Source organism: Plecotus auritus, assembly GCF_963455305.1.
Source record: "Plecotus auritus genome assembly, chromosome: 8".
Lineage (NCBI taxonomy): Eukaryota > Metazoa > Chordata > Mammalia > Chiroptera > Vespertilionidae > Plecotus > Plecotus auritus.
The window spans coordinates 172839146-172853844 of record NC_137782.1 but is presented as its reverse complement, the minus strand read 5'-3'; the positions used below and the strand labels follow the sequence as shown (position 1 = coordinate 172853844).

Sequence of the window (14699 nt, the reverse complement as noted above, 5' to 3'; positions counted from 1 at the left end):
TGTGGCTGCCTGGTTATGCAGCCAGCCCTTCAGGGTGCATCGGGGCTGCTGTGTTCCCTTTCTCTGCAACGCCTTTGCCGTTCACCTTGAACTTGGAATCGTTTTCAGCACGGACTGCTCTGCGTTTCACTGGGAAAGGCGTTCTGCGTGCCTGTCAGCCACGTCACCTGACCCCTTGTTGGTGGGTGGAGGGACCCCTCTGCACCCCGTTTGCAGCATAGACTTGCTGTGTCCGGGCACTGAGTCGGGGCTGGACCTGGGAGGGGCAGGCGAGACCAGACAGCGCCCTTTGGCGTGTGCCCAGTGTGCCCCCCGCCCTGTGCGTAGCTCCTCGAACCCCAGCCAGCCCCTGCACGCAGGCTTCCCCGTTCCCCGCTGTGCTGACTGGGCAGTCGAGGCTCCTCGGTGCTGGCCTAGGACCTCCCGGGCAGCAGGGGGCAGAGTGAGGTGAGGCCTGACAGCAGGTGGACCTGGTTGGGTTGGGCATCGAACACCCCGTGTCAGAGCCAGGCAGCTCCCTCCTCACTGGGCGATTGGGGGCGACTCGTTTCAAGTCGTGGCGTCTCTGTTTCCTCATCTGCGAAGTCAGGGGAGTCTTTGCCGTCTCATTCGCAGGGTGGCTGTGAGAATTAGCCAGATTGCAGGGACAGCAGATTCAGACGCGATGTCTGTAAACTCACGTCACCCTCACACGGCTCTGCTGTGACCCCCATCTTACCCATGGGGGAGTTGACACCAGGCAGGTTGAGGAGGGCTCCCGGGTAGTGCCGTGAGCCTCGGGGAGCAGGACCCACGACGGCCCCCGGAATTGTCCTCACACCCGGGAGCCCCAGCCCCTGAGCCCCCGGACCTCGGCGCCCGCAGGCCTGACGCTGGAGGGTGAAGGAGAGGGTAGAGGAAGCTGGACAGCCTCAGGCCCAGCTCTGGATTCACGGAGCCCCACGGGCCACCCCTGTCCCTCCGGCCCTTCCAGCAGGGAGTGCTCACTGCAGGAGCGTGTGCATGTGTGTGCACGTGTGTGCACATGTACATGTGTGTGTTTTCTCAGAGGGACAGAATCACTGTGTCAGGAGTCATACCTCCCGAGGGGGCTCGCCAGTGAAAAGCTAGTTTGAGAAAATGGAAGGACAGTGTGATTTCCAGCTCGCTGGGGGCGCCGAGCGTGGGTGGGCTGACCTGTGCTCTTCTCTCTCTCTCTCTCTCTCTCTCTCTCTCTCTCTCTCTCTCTCTCTCTCTCTCTCACAGGCCCGGGCTCCGACGCCCCCTCCCTGCCCGCAGCGGCGGGCCCCGTGGTGTTCAATGGCAAGGACTCCCCACAGCAGCAGCAGCAGCAGCAGCTGGCGAAGGGCAAGCTGCCGGCCGGGCCCCGGCCCTCGGCACTAGGTAGCGGTGCCCGCCCAGGGGTCTGCCCTTCTCTGGGTCAGGGCTTTGCGGGGGGATGAAGAACTGTGTCACCCAGAATGCCAAGTTACACCCCGCCCCCCCCGGAGACACTGAGTACCAGGGGACAGCTGCTGGGGACATCCCTGGGGAGACTGCATGGGCTGGAGGCATTGGGTGTGAGGCCCAAGGGGGAGTGTCTGCAGCTCCTCCGCCCGGAGCCCGAGCCCAGCCCTTCGCTGTTGGGGGCAGGCCTTCCTGTGGTTGGGTTAACCCTCGCCAGAGGGTGTTATTTCCCGGTGATTTTTAGAAAGGGTGGAAGGGAGAGGGAGACTGAGGGAAACATGGATGCGAGAGAGACACATGGATGGGTTGCCTCCCACATGCACCCTGATGGGGGCCCGGGGATCGAGTCTGCAACTGAGGTTCATGACCTTGATCGGACTCGAACCTGGGACCCTTCTTCGGTCCTTGGGCCGACGCTCCAACCACTGAGCCAAACCGGCCAGGGCTCAGTGCCGTTTTTAGAGGCGCTGGCTCCTGGGTCTTTGCGGGAGCTCTGTCCTTGACACGGGAGGACAGAGGTCGGGGAGTCGGCGCTGCGGCCTCAACACAGCGAGACCCGGAGCTGCCTCGGAGGCTGCAGTGTGCACGGAGCCCCCTGTTTGAAAGCTCCTTGTAAACAGAGGACTTTATGTTTTTAACTCTTTATTCACTTTTTAAGAAATGTTTTCTTGATTTTTAGAGAGAGAGGCAGGGAGAAAGAGAGAGAGAATCACCGATTGGCTGCCTCCTGCACCCTCCTAATGGGGATTGAGCCCGAGCCCCGACCGGGAATGGAACCGTGGCCTCCTGGTTCACGGGCCGACCCTCAGCTGCTGAGCCACAGCAGCTGGGCTTTTTACCCACTTTTTACAAATGCATTTCCTGTCCGTCTAAAGAAGGGGTGAGAGGCATTTCAGATCCCTTTCCTGAGACTGTAAGGCAGTCCGTCTCCAGCTGCCGTGAGCTTGGGCGGCCGCTTGTGAAGGAGGCGTTTTCTCACTCTCCGGAGATCTTTCGAGACGGGATTCTCCGCGGGGGCCCAGGCGCGGCCCTAGCAGGGCCCAGGCGTGGGCAGGTGGATCAGGCCCCAGCTGGCTCTGCCCGCTCCTCCTCAGGCCACGCGTAGAGGAACGGCACTCTGAACAGCGGTTCATCTCCTCTGGAGATGCCTTAGCGTCCTCAAACTACGGCCCGCGGGCCACATGCGGCCCGCCGAGGACATTGATCCGGCCCGCCGGGTGCCGCTGCCTGTCCTGCTTAGCAGCCGACGCGTCCCGGGCCCGCAGTGCGCATAGGAATTTGTTCATAGTTTTTTTTTTTAAACTATAGTCCAGCCCTCCAACGGTCTGAGGGACAGTGAACTGGCCCCCTGTTTAAAAAGTTTGAGGACGCCTGGAGCCTTAGACTCACCAGGACCTGCCCCCGCCCCCCTCCAGGTGCCAGGGTCTGGTTTCCTTGGGATGGGGCTGCAACAGGTGTGGAGGGTTCTAGAAGTTTCCCAGGTGTGTTTATGCAGTCAGGACTGAATGTATAGCTCTAAAGGTAGGCGGAATTTTGCATCCGAAAATTCTTGATGTTGTGACTAACCCACGAACAGAGCGTGAGTCACGGACATGCTGTCACCAAGGGCGGGCAGGGTGACTCATTGCCAGCAGTGGGTACCAGCCGCTGCGGCCCTTGATTTTTTTTAGTCTGAAATTAGCTTTCAAGACTGGGCGGGGGAGAGGAGCACCGGTGGATCGGTACCGCCCCCAAGTGGTGAAGTGCGGTGGTGGCCTGAATGTGTGGCCGCTCCTCGTGTGAGAGGCTGCGAAGTGGGTCTCCGAGGCACCACTGATGGGGCCCCGACTCTGTGCCTTACATATATTCTCTTTCTCAAAAAAATGTATTTTTATTGCTTTCAGAGTGGAAGGGAGAGGGAGAGAGAGATAAGAAACATCAATGATGGGAGAGAATCGTTAATGGGTTGCCTCCTGCTTGATTGGGGATTGAGCCCACAACTTGGCACGTGCCCTGATTAGAAATCGAACTGTGACCTCCTGGTTCATAGGTCGACGCTCAACCCCTGAGCCACCACGGCTGGGCCACATAGATCCTCTTTAGTCCTGATCAAAGCACCTTGCAAGGGTAGGTTTTTTCCCCCCTTTTAAAGGCGAAGGAGCTACGGCTCCCGGTTACAGTTCACGCCCCCGCACAGCTTTGGAGTGAAACATTCACAGGATGCGTCCTGAGGCCTAGTGATGTCAATAGATGCCGAAACCCATTGCAAACTGTGACTTTAAAAAATATAAGTGAGTGTTCTGTGAGTCAGGGGGGCTGTTTTATTGAAGCCCCCCCACCTCTGCCCGTGACAGCCTAACCCTCCCTCTGAATGTTGTCTAGGTATCTTCTCAAACTCAGGGCCCCCCAAAAAGCGCCACAAGGGGTGGTCTCCGGAGTCTCCCTCAGCTGCGGACGGCGGCTACCCCCAGGGTGGGGGGAACAGAGCTAAGTACGGTGAGTGACAGGAGCCTTGCCCCAAATCAAGGCTCGGGCACCAGCTGGTGGCGTGTGAGTGCGTGTGGGTCTGTGGTTTGTGTGCTGGTGAGGGATTCTAGGGAGGCTGACTTGGGTCCAGCCAAAGGCTCTCCTGCCGAGTATCTGAGTCGCTAACAAAGCCTAGGATCGGATCCCTGCACGTAGTGAGTCCCCTGACCCCAAAGGAATTTACAAAGGAGCTCGCCTGTCACCTGTGAGGGCTATCGAAGAGGAGATGGGGTCATTTGGCGGGAAAGGTTGGACCAAGTGACCTTAAAGGTGCTTTTGGCCCCAGAAATTTGGGATTTCAAGACTCGGGTGCTCCCGTGGGTGGAGGGGGGTGGTAAGGGTCAGGTTGTAGCAGATGTGGTGGCCGGCCTGACCTTGGTCTGGGGGGGGTGGTGTGGATGCCTTGTCTGTGTCTTCCTAATACTCGGTGTGCTTCCAGAGAGCGCGGGCGTGGCCTGCATGCCCCCGGTCGGCTTGGTGGGACCAGCCTCCGTCACCTTTCCCGTCGTGACCTCCGGGGAGCCGGTGTCCGTTCCCGAGAACTTGCTGAAAATATGCAAGGCCAAGCCGGTGATATTTAAAGGCAAGTGCGGCGTGCGGCGTGCAGCGTGCGGCGGGGGTGGGGCGGCTGGAGGGAGGCACGAGGAACAGGCCACATCCGGGCCGCGCTGCGGGCCGCCTCCCAGGATGTCCTCCCGAGAGCACGCGGACACTCCTGCCAGGCGCCAGCCGGGAGAGAGCCTCAGTTTCCCCCACAGGCCAGCGCCCTGCTCCGCTCCGCTCCGGGGGTCCACTTGCTTGTCCACTTGTCCTTTCCTCCCTTCACTCCCTCGGCCTCCCTGAGCTCCTGCCGCATGATGAGCGTCCAGTTAGAGGTGGACCCTCAGCCTCTGCTGATGGAAGGGGCCAGGGGCCCGGTCTGGGATGGTCTGTGGGTGCCGAGGCTGTTGGTGTTTCTGACGGTGAAGTCTGACTCGGGCTGGGCAAGGACAGCCATGGTCACCACGGGGAAGCATGACACCACACTAGATTTCATCTCTGTTTTGTGTCTCTGGGCTAATGGATGGCTGCTACGTGGAGGTCGATTTGGGGCGCACCCGAAGAGACCACTTTTTCTAATGAAGTGGGAGGCCTTGAAGTGTGAGGACTTGTTTGATGGTGGCACCCACTGCTGGCATCTATGAACACATGCATGCACATCCACACATGTCCACACATACCCCCCCACACACGCATTCACATGTGCACAGTCAGGTCCTTCTTCAGTGCATGAATACTGTGTTTGGTGTCATGCTTGCAGGAATAGAGGAGAGGGGGTGGTAGGAAAGTGGGAGGGGTATCTTACTGCTAAGAAATAAGAGCGGGCATTCTGTTCATTCTCCTGAAAACTGAAAGTGGCCAGGGTATTCAGGAAGAAGAGGGCACGTGTGGGTTTTGAACGGGGCCCCGTTGGCCAACCAAATGCAGGCCAGCATTTTGTCGCCTGGCTGTGTTCTCTGCCTGGCCGTGTTCTCTGCATGGCTGTGTTCTCTGCCTGGCCGTGTTCTGTGCCTGGCCGTGTTCTCTGCCTGGCCGTGTTCTGTGCATGGCCGTGTTCTCTGCATGGCCGTGTTCTGTGCCTGGCCGTGTTCTGTGCCTGGCCGTGTTCTGTGCATGGCCGTGTTCTCTGCCTGGCCGTGTTCTCCGCATGGCCGTGTTCTCCGCATGGCCGTGTTCTCTGCATGGCCGTGTTCTGTGCCTGGCTGTGTTCTCTGCACGGCTGTGTTCTTTGCCTGGCTGTGTTCTCTGCATAGCCGTGTTCTCTGCCTGGCCGTGTTCTCCACATGGCCGTGTTCTGTGCCTGGCCGTGTTCTCTGCATGGCTGTGTTCACTGCATGGCCATGTGTGTCTGTGGTGGCCCCGAGGACACCCTGACAGGGAAATGGAGCAAGGCAGGCGCGGGGCGTGTTGGTGTGGGCAGGGCTGGGGGGTGGGGGGCCTGGCTGTGCCCGAGGCCCGCTGACCGGCCGGAGCTGCTGTTCCTCCACAGGCCACGGGAACTTCCCCTACCTCTGCGGGAACCTGAACGACGTGGTGGTGAGCCCGCTCCTGTACACGTGCTACCAGAACTCCCAGTCCATCTCCAGAGCCTACGAGCAGTACGGGGCCCCCGCCATGCAGCCCATCTCGGAGGAGATGCAGCTGCTGCTCACTGTCTACTACCTGGTCCAGCTGGGTGAGTCCCTCCCCGCCCGGCCCGCGGGGACCTCTGAGGAGCGATCGCTGCAGGGGGGATGCGCCCACGCCCGCATCGCTGACCTCCCTGGCGCCCTCCCTGGCTGGTGGAGGTGGAATCCAGGGAAGGTGCTGCAGATGCGACCAGGGACTGCAGTCGTCACTGCCCTGGGGGCTGGGAACGGCTTGAAATAGGTCAAAATCTACGGCGATAATTAGAAAAGATTTACCTGCCGAGCGGAGTGGAGTGAAGACTAATGATGACCGTTGGGTGTGGGCACCCTTGAGGGGCGGAGTCTGACCGTGGGGACCGACACCATACTGGGGCGGGTGAGAGAAGCGTGGCAGGGTGGCCTCACCCTAACCTTGCTGGTGGAGGAGTGTGGGGGGGGGGGAGTGATTCTGGAAGGGATGGGGGCTCGGGAGATCCAACAGCTAATCCAAGGAAATGTTGCCACAGCCCAGCGAGTGGGTGGCGGGACCCCCATTGTTTCAGATCCGGAATCTCGGTTGTAGGGGAGCTCAGGGCTCCGCAGCCGCGGCTGGATGGGGACGGGTCTTCTCAGTAGAAACGTGGTGTTCTTCCCCCCCCCCCCTCCGCTCACCCAGACATGAAACTTGGACATGTAAACCAGAAAATACCGGTAGGAAACCAGTGTTGAGTGTAGTCAATCTCACTGGTCACCCAAGAGATGCAAGTGAATGAATCAGACAAGTAAAATGTTTCTCCATTAAATGATGGACAACAACTCGAGTGATGGCGCCCCTGGAGCTCAGGGGGCAGTGAAACGGGTGTTGCCCTGCGCCAGGAGCCTGGCGGTGAGCTGACACAGTGAGACCATCTCCAGCCTGGCGGCCTGCAGTAATCCTATACGCTCACGTCTGAGGATTTAGGCTGAAGACGTCAGCTCTATAGCAGTGGGTCCCACAGGGGGGCAATGTGATTAAAAAAAAATATTTTTATTGATCTCAGAGAGGAAAGGAGAGGGTGATAGAAACATCAATGATGAGAGAGAATCATTGATCGGCTGCCTCCTGCACGACCCCTACTGGGGATCGAGCCTGGAACCCAGGCATGTGCTCTTGACTGGAATCGAACCCGGGACCCTTCAGGCTGCAGGCCGACGCTCTATCCACTGAGCCAAACCACTTAGGGCGGCAATTTGCTTTTTAAGGGGGGCAATTTGAGAATGAGTTACTATGAGTGATTTTTTTTGCATTTCTTATGGTTCTAGGGGCCTCATATACAGTATATAAATATATATTGTGACTTATTTATGCATTTCAGTTCTCTATACGTTCTGAAACTTTATTTGCTATTTTTTTATCACTTCATATTATTATTATTTTTTTAAACAATTTTCTAGTGATGTCTTCCTCAGCACTTCCACTGTCCTTTCGTTCTTTATTTTTCTCTCTCATGGATGCCATGCTCTTTGGAAGCGTGTTTAGACCAAGTTCACGGCCTGTTAGGCTTCCTCCACGTGAATAGGAGTCACTTTTTGAATAATGAGAGTTAGGTGTCTCAGAGGGGGGCATCCGGATGTTAGAGATGCTCAGGAGGGGCTTGGCCAGAAGAAGGCTGGGAACCACTGCTCTGTGCAGACAGGTGCGCACTGCAGATTTGTTTGTGAAGGCGATTCTCTGGAGGCAATGACAGGATGGACAGTAGAGGCATTGCTAAGTAGGTGCAGGTGCCTCCCTGTCATGGAACAGCACCTGCCCACTGTCACCTGCCTACTGTCACCTACACATTGTCACCTGCCCAGTCAGCTGCCCACTGTCACCTACACATTGTCACCTGCCCAGTCAGCTCCCCACTGTCAGCTGCCCACTGTCACCTGCCCACTAGCACCTGCCCACTGTCAGCTGCCTCTGTCAGCTGCCCACTGTCACCTGCCTACTGTCACCTGCCCACTGTCACCTGCCCACTGTTAGCTGCCCACTGTCACCTGCCCACTGTCAGCTGCCCACTGTCACCTGCCCACTGTCACCTGCCCACTGTTAGCTGCCCACTGTCACCTGCCCACGGTCACCTGCCCACTGTCAGTGCTCTTTTTGAAGATGGTCAGCAGCGTGGACATGATTACGGTGGGCTGGGAGGGAGAGGGGACTAGCTCTGAGGTTGTACACCCACAGCCCTCACAGCTGTTAAACCTGCCCGAGGAGGGAACACCCTGAGAAACATACAAAAAGCTGTGGTTCTGTTAGGGCGGTGAGGTTATGGCTGCCCTTCTCGCCTCCCTGTTTCCCAGCCGTCTGCCATAGGAGGCAACATAAATAATTCAGGTTAAGTTGTTTTTAAATGAGCTTAGGCACATTTCCCCAGAATTGCCCTTGTATTTGTATGAAACCTCCACGTGGGGCGTGTGGGGTGGTGCTGAACGAGGCCTCCACGTGGGGCGTGTGGGGTGGTGCTGAACGAGGCCTCCACGTGGGGCGTGTGGGGGTGGGCGCTGAACGAGGCCTCCACGTGGGGCGTGTGGGACGGGCGCTGAACAGGACCTCCACGTGGGGCGTGTGGGGGCGGGAGCTGAATGAGGCCTCCACGTGGGGCGTGTGGGGGCGGGAGCTGAACAGGACCTCCACGTGGGGCGTGTGGGGGCGGGCGCTGAATGAGGCCTCCACGTGGGGCGTGTGGGGGCGGGAGCTGAATAAGACCTCCACGTGGGGTGTGTGGGGGCGGGAGCTGAACGAGGCCTCCACGTGGGGCGTGTGGGATGGGAGCTGAACGAGGCCTCCACGTGGGGCGTGTGGGGGCGGGAGCTGAACAGGACCTCCACGTGGGGCGTGTGGGGGCGGGCGCTGAATGAGGCCTCCACGTGGGGCGTGTGGGGGCGGGAGCTGAATAAGACCTCCACGTGGGGTGTGTGGGGGCGGGAGCTGAACGAGGCCTCCACGTGGGGCGTGTGGGATGGGAGCTGAACGAGGCCTCCACGTGGGGCGTGTGGGGGCGGGAGCTGAACGAGGCCTCCACGTGGGACACGTGGGGCGGGAGCTGAACGAGGCCTCCACGTGGGGCGTGTGGGGGCGGGAGCTGAACAAGACCTCCACGTGGGGTGTGTGGGGGCGGGAGCTGAACGAGGCCTCCACGTGGGGCGTGTGGGATGGGAGCTGAACGAGGCCTCCACGTGGGGCGTGTGGGGGCGGGAGCTGAACGAGGCCTCCACGTGGGACACGTGGGGCGGGAGCTGAACGAGGCCTCCACGTGGGGTGTGTGGGGGGTGGGTGCTGAACAAGACCTCCACGTGGGGCGTGTGGGGGTGGGCGCTGAATGAGGCCTCCACGTGGGGCGTGTGGGGGCGGGAGCTGAACGAGGCCTCCACGTGGGGCGTGTGGGGGCGGGAGCTGAACGAGGCCTCCACGTGGGGTGGGCGCTGAAGCCTCTTCCGCCCGCCCGGTGTTGCCAGCTGCGGACCAGGTGCCCCTGATGGAGGACCTGGAGCAGATCTTCCTGCGCTCGTGGCGCGAGTCACACCTGATGGAGATCCGACAGTACCAGCCGGCGCCGCCGCAGCCCTGCCCGCCCGCGCCCGGCCCCGCGGCGCCCGTCACCTCGGCGCAGCTGCCCTGGCTGGCCGGCCTGGCCGCCAGCTCCTGCAACGACAGCGTGCACATCATCGAGTGCACCTACTCCCTGGCCGAGGGCCTCTCCGAGATGTTCCGGCTGCTGGTCGAGGGCAAGCTGGCCAAGACCAACTACGTGGTGATCATCTGCGCCTGCCGGAGCGCCGCCATCGACTCCTGCATCGCCGTCACCGGTGAGGCCCTCCCGCCCTCTGTGCCGCCCTGGCCCGGACGCCGCAGCGGCTGGGCAGGAACAGGGGCTCTTAGCCGGGCGGGCTGGGGGTCGAGGGATAGAGACACAGGCCCAGACCCGCCCCGGGACCTCCCGTGCCGATGCGAAGCGGAGGGGCCACGAGAGCTGCTGTTTTCCAGGGAAGTACCAAGCCCGGGTGCTGTCCGAGAGCCTCCTCACCCCGGCCGAGTACCAGAAGGAGGTCAGCTACGAGCTGGTCACCGGGAAGGTGGACTCCCTGGGGGCCTTCTTCAGCACCCTCTGTCCAGGTGGGCTTGTGGGGAGGCAGCTGCAAGGCACGAGGGGATCAGACAGATTAAACAAAGATGCGGGTGGGGGGGGGTCATCGGGGAGCCCGCCCCTCCTGACCTGCCGGGGCATCCCTTGATCCAGACGTGGGGCGGGGCCTCTGGCTTGTGCATCAACACTTCTGGCCTCGGCTGGCAGGGTTCCTGGCGTGGTCCTGGCCGGCATCTTGCTCACTGGCTGTGGGTTCTCCTGGGCATTGCGGTTTCTGTCTTTTGGGGCCCAGGAGGGCGTTGAGCCTGTAGCTCTCTACCTGTCTCTGCAGGGCTCCTACTTGGCTGCCCCCCCCCCCCCCCATTGCTGCAGCCTCTCCCAGGAGCCGGTGTCCCCTGTGCCACACGCGGCGGGTTCTGTGCGTGCGTGCCCTTCTCTGTCCTTTACTTGGCTGCTCCCCCTTGCGCCCCCCCAGAGTCCCGGAATCCTTCACGGGCCCCTCCTCCGGATGGGCTGGGCCCCTTCCCTCTGTCCTTCCGTCGTAGTCCCTCTGTCCTGGCACCTGCCTGTTCCCGTGTAATTTCCTTTCTAGGCTTGCCTTCTCCCTGCTCCCCTGGGCCCCCTTTTTATAACTTTAAAACCTCACTGAGGATATTTTCCCATTGATTTTGAGAGAGAGGGACAGAGAGAAACACTGGCTTTCACTAGAGACACGCCTCCGTGAGGGCCCCCCAGGGACAGAGAGTGAGGGCCCCCCAGGGGCGGGGAGCGAGGGCCCCCCAGGACAGAACACTGAGCCAAACCGGTCAGGTCTCCTTGAATCTGGGTGTTGGCTAAGTGTCCCGAGGTGGAAAGCCCATGCCTGCTGTTCCTTCTGTTTTGGGCAGAGGGCGACATTGACATTTTGCTGGACAAATTTCATCAGGAGCATCAAGGCCGCATTTCTTCCTCGCCCACGGCCGCCTCTGTCACCAAATCCATGTCCCTGGATGTCGGCGGGGTCCCGGCATGCACGAGTGAGTGTGGGAGGGGGAGCTGGCGGCCAGGGCCCCCCTTCTCCCCCGCCCCCCCCCCCCCCCCCCCCCGCCATCTCCCAGGCAACAATCAAGTGACGTTAGAAGCACACCCAGAGGGCTGGGCTTCCCCTTAGCATCCAAGTAGACCTAATACCAAGCTTTAATGTTAGTCTTCAGTGATGGAGGCCACGTACCCCGAAAGGTGCACTTCCTGACTCTTCCTGAGACGGCCCCTTTCTCTGTGTTGAGCCTCACCTTATCCACGATTGCTAAGATATTTATTCTTGTTACGTCCCGGGGAGCCGCCATCCTTCCTTCCTGCACACTTGCAGCCTCTTCCAAAGCCCAAACTCGGCGCCGCTTCCCTAGGTGCCACTCCCGCCCTCTGGGTAGAGAGGTCACGGCCTCGGGGCTCCGGGCTGTTGGTCCTGGGACGAGGAAGCCGGGGCAGGTGTGTGCAGTGCCCCTGGTGGTGAACGGCCCTGTGACCCTGCGCTCCGGACGGGCGCGCTGTCCGCTCCCTGGCGGCGGTCCCGGGCCGTGGCCACGGGCCCCCAGGCCCCTCACCTTTGCGGGCTCGGGCTCCAGGTTCCAGGCGGGAGCCGCAGCACATCCGGCCCTTCCAGCTGGCCGTGGCCCAGAAGCTCCTCTCGCACGTGTGCTCCATCGCGGATTCCAGCACCCAGAACCTGGACCTGGGGTCCTTTGAGAAGGTGGACTTCCTGATCTGCATCCCGCCCTCGGAGGTGACCTACCAGCAGACCCTGTTCCACGTCTGGCACTCGGGTACGGGGCCTCTCGGGGTGGGGGGAGGGGGGCGCGGGTGGAGCTGGGTGTCTGCGTGGGGAAGCTTCAACCTGCGAAAGTTCAGGTTGGGGTTTGAACACCGGTCTTTGTGTCTAAAGCGGACGGGGCAGGAAGTGTCACCCCCGTTTTGTAGGTCATGTAACCGAGGCTGAGAGAGAGAGACTCGCCCGGGAGTTTATACTCGGGGAAAGGGAGAAGCGTGACGGGCTTTCACCCTGCCCCACGCAGGCCTGTGACCTGCGTGTCCGTGTCCTGCCTGAATGTGCTTCCCCTGTGCTTTCGAGGGAACGGAGCACGAAATACACGGAGAGTCACGGTGGTGGCCCTAGGGCCCGAGGCAGGCGGGGGGAGCTGGTTTTGCTGTGGTGGGGCCTTCTCTTCCCCTCCCTCCTGCTACTGTGACTGGTGCCTGGAGCCGCTGCGCCAGGAAGCAGCTCTGCCGGGGGGGCCCCCCGGGCGGGCTGCTGGGGACACCGGGCTGTCAGCAGGCTGCCTCTGGGCCCGCCCTGCACAGGCATTCGTGGAGGAGCCAGCCCCCCATGTCTCGGGCACCCCTGTGGCCTCGGGGCCGAGCACAGTGCCGGCGGCGCTCACGGCTCTCTGCTGAGGGGGTGAAGCCTGGGACGGCGCTGGTGACCCGCTTGCTGGCGTGTGCTCGCCGTGTGCAGGGGTTCTGCTGGAGCTCGGCTTGGACAAGGAGCACGTGACCAGGCAGCGGGTGGAGCAGTACGTCCTGAAGCTGGACGCCGAGGCGCAGGCGCGGTTCAAGGTCTTCCTGCAAAACTCCTTCCAGAACCCGCACACGCTCTTCGTCCTCATCCATGACCACGCCCACTGGGACCTCGTGAGGTGAGGGGGGCTCTGGGCTGACGCGTTCCTCCTCTGGGGTGACCCACGTGGCTGACACTTGGGACGGGGGGCACGGCCTTCCGAAGATGAGCGCCGCCGGGGCTCGGCGCCCGGAGGCAGATGCGTGGATGTCTCAGAACCTTAGAGGTGGACGTTAGCCCCGGGGCATGCCGTGTAGCCTCCGAAAGGGGCCATTATGGAAACTGAGGCTAGAGAGGGGAGCATCCGCTCAGCGTCCAGGGCCCGGGGGGCGGCGGGCGGTGCTTGCGGCAGAGCCGGCCTGGAACGAAGGCCCTCGCGCGACAGTCATTTAAAACATTTATTGCCTGGTCATGGCGGAGCCATACGCTTCGATGGTCGGCAGCGTTGGGGGGCTAGTTATAAATTCACCCAACGGCTCCATCCTGGTACAATTACGGGTCAGCCTCAGCCGTTGCGCTTACTGCCCCGTCTTCTCCCTCAGTAGCGCCGTCCATAATCTCTACTCCCCGAGCGACCCGTCGGTGGGACTGGTGGACAGACTGCTCAACTGCCGGGAGGTGAAGGAGGCCCCCAACATCGTGACCCTGCACGTGACTTCCTTCCCGTACGCGCTGCAGACGCAGCACACCCTCATCAGCCCCTACAACGAGATCCACTGGCCGGCCTCCTGCAGCGCCGTGAGTGCCGGCCGCGGCCCGGGGTCGCTTGCGGGGACCCTGGCGTTGGGAGGACGTCTCTTCAGTAAAGATCTTGATTAACTAGGCTGCCTGGGTCACGTGGATCCCAGCTCCTTCAATCTTTTTTAAAAAAAATATTTTATTGATTTCTTACAGAGAGGAAAGGGAGAGGCTAGATAGAAACATCGATGAGAGAGAAACGTCGATCAGCTGCCTCCTGCACACCTCCCACTGGGGATGTGCCTGCAACCCAGGTACATGCCCTTGACCGGAATCGAACCCGGGACCCTTCGGTCCGCAGGCCGACGCTCTATCCACCGAGCCAAACCGGTCAGGGCTCCTTGAATCTTTTTTAAAAAATGTCTTAATTGATATCGGAGAGGAAGAGCGAGAGAAACATGAGAGAGAACCACCTCTCTGTGGCCTCCTGCATGCCCCCTGCTGGGGATCGAGCCCACAACCCGGGCATGTGCCCTGACTGGGAATTGAACGGTGACCTCCTGGTTCACGGGTCGATGCTCAACCGGGTCGGCTACTTTGTCGTTTTAACAAAGCTCTCCCCAGCGTTGCTCTGCTCTGAAGTTGGAGAAGCTCTGATGTTAGTTTGGGGGAGTTTTATGCCAGTGCGAGTAAAAGTGGTTAGATAAGTACCTTTCTTCCGTTGACTTCAGTAGCAGTGGAAAGGAGAGTTGACTTGGCTGTTCCCAAAACCAGTTTGAATTGTGGGAAAGAAGCAGTCTTAAGCATGAGAGTTGCATGTTACACAGTAAGGCTGGATTCCTTCTTGACACGCACGCTGGGGCCGAATGAATGGAAGGTTCCGAGCGACGGGGCCGCTCCGTCCTTCAGGCGGGGAGTGCCCTGGGCTCCGGTGTGCAGGGGAAGCAATGACGTCTCACCCGGGGGCTGCGGGTGAGCCCCGGGGAGGGAGGTCCAGGTGACCGGCCAGGCGGTCTGTGCTCTCAGCCCGTGACCCCTCCGTCTTACACGTGTGATGTCTGCGTGACGGCTCCTCTCCGTTGCAGGGCGCGGACTTGTATCCTGAGGACAGGAAGTACTTCGGGCTGTCAGAGTTCATCGAGTCGACCCTGTCGGGGCACAGCCTGCCCTTGCTGCGATACGACAGCTCCTTCGAGGCCATGGTCACCGCCCTGGGGAAAAGGT

At 60.7% G+C, this 14699-nt stretch overlaps 1 protein-coding gene across 5 annotated transcripts in view; it reads left to right on the top strand.

Annotated features, from left to right (window-relative positions):
- Nucleotides 1-14699, top strand: part of GREB1 (growth regulating estrogen receptor binding 1) — a gene marked incomplete at both ends in the record, with an annotated part of 61113 nt that overhangs the window by 17532 nt on the left and 28882 nt on the right. For 4 of the 5 annotated variants that reach the window (XM_080683476.1, XM_080683478.1, XM_080683479.1 and 1 more), the window contains 11 exons: nucleotides 1246-1383; nucleotides 3808-3921; nucleotides 4391-4534; nucleotides 5981-6166; nucleotides 9576-9926; nucleotides 10105-10233; nucleotides 11092-11220; nucleotides 11809-12006; nucleotides 12696-12876; nucleotides 13340-13535; nucleotides 14561-14697. In XM_080683476.1, coding sequence (XP_080539602.1) covers nucleotides 1246-1383; nucleotides 3808-3921; nucleotides 4391-4534; nucleotides 5981-6166; nucleotides 9576-9926; nucleotides 10105-10233; nucleotides 11092-11220; nucleotides 11809-12006; nucleotides 12696-12876; nucleotides 13340-13535; nucleotides 14561-14697 — 1903 coding nt within the window. Of the gene's footprint in view, nucleotides 1-1245; nucleotides 1384-3807; nucleotides 3922-4390; nucleotides 4535-5980; nucleotides 6167-9575; nucleotides 9927-10104; nucleotides 10234-11091; nucleotides 11225-11808; nucleotides 12007-12695; nucleotides 12877-13339; nucleotides 13536-14560; nucleotides 14698-14699 lie in introns of all 5 variants that reach the window. The other variant, XM_080683480.1, reaches the window with a different exon arrangement.